A 1,300-nucleotide genomic window follows, 5' to 3' on the forward strand; every position below is an offset into this window, starting at 1 on the left:
CCCCTCTTTTTTCTCTGGACTACCAATACTTTATATTTTTATAGTCTTATATTTTATATTTTTATATTTTGTGTCAGCACTGTAAAGGGATTGCTTCAATCTCATTGCACAGGTACTAGACTTGTGAATAATGACAATAAAGGCTTTCTATTTTATTGTATTGTATAGTCCTGGAACCCTATCGTAGCCTCCTGTGCTGCTCCATAGTGGTACGTCAATTGCAACATATAGTCTCATCCAATTAGATTTAATTTGGTATTGATGACACGATAAATAATAACGGTAACTCCACTGAAATTATTTTAAACTAAAGTAACGAGCTAATTTTGTAAAATGTAAGGAGGCGATAGTACCGATGTTTGTGTTAAAAATGTAAGGAGTAAAAGGAAAAAGTCGGTACAAAAAATAAATAGTAAAGTAAAAATAACTGAAAAATCAACTTGAATATTTTTACTTCCCATCTCTGTCTACACTTCTGTCACACTACTATAATCTTAGTTATTAAAAAAAGAACAACACAAGAGAAATGGCTTAGAAAGATATTGAACATATGTATAGTTTCTAAGACTTATAGCTTTGTTAAATTAGAATGTAGTATGAGCTACTTTAAATGTTGATACCTGCCCAAGCATGGAGGACAAAGAATTTCCCATGGATTTGAAACAAATTAAAATATCCTACATTTCCTTTTATTAAGCTTGCTGTTTGTATAGGGCCAGAAAAAAAGTTGACAGGATAAAAAGTGTGTTTCAGTGGAAGATCAGATGCACTGCTCTGGTTAAAGTCTCTGTTTGTTCTTTGCTTTGGCTTAACTCTGCGGTTCTGTCCTCATGCTACGCCTCCTCAGTCTCTTATCACAAGTGTCCTTTATCCCTCCTCTTGTCCCTCTCTGGTGTGTTTACCTGTCCAGGTCTATATAACCCTGTCCCCATCCTCTCGCTCTCTAGTCACCATGAAGGGATTTCACATCGTGGTGCTGCTGTCCTCGGCCGTCCTGCGGGTCAGCGCTGCTCCGGCTCCGGAGCTGGTGACATGCGGCGAGGAGGGTGGACCTGCGGCTGCGCGGCTGGCTATGCATCGCATTAACGAGAACCATGACCACGGCTACAAGTTCAGACTCCAAAAGATCCAAAGCCACGGAGTGGAAAAGGTATGGGAATCAGAAAAGAGCAGCGACCGAGCACATTTTCTCTGCTAATTAGTCCAACTGAGTATTTCCATTTTTGGAAGACTTTATTCACGTTCTGAAAATGCCCGTATTATGAAAAGAAAATCACTTTTTCTGGGATTTGGGGTGTTA

General features: G+C 39.1%; 1 protein-coding gene across 4 annotated transcripts in view; it reads left to right on the top strand.

Moving 5' to 3' along the window:
- Window positions 1-883: 883 nt before the first annotated feature.
- The window catches only part of ahsg1 (alpha-2-HS-glycoprotein 1), a 6,436-nt gene continuing 6,019 nt past the window's right edge, over window positions 884-1,300 (top strand). For 3 of the 4 annotated variants that reach the window (XM_032525326.1, XM_032525327.1, XM_032525328.1), the window contains exon 1: window positions 909-1,150. In XM_032525326.1, coding sequence (XP_032381217.1) covers window positions 953-1,150 — 198 coding nt within the window. In that variant the 5' untranslated portion in view covers window positions 909-952. Of the gene's footprint in view, window positions 1,151-1,300 lie in introns of all 4 variants that reach the window. The other variant, XM_032525325.1, reaches the window with a different exon arrangement.

This window comes from Etheostoma spectabile, chromosome 9, assembly GCF_008692095.1.
Source record: "Etheostoma spectabile isolate EspeVRDwgs_2016 chromosome 9, UIUC_Espe_1.0, whole genome shotgun sequence".
NCBI classification, from domain to species: Eukaryota; Metazoa; Chordata; class Actinopteri; order Perciformes; family Percidae; genus Etheostoma; species Etheostoma spectabile.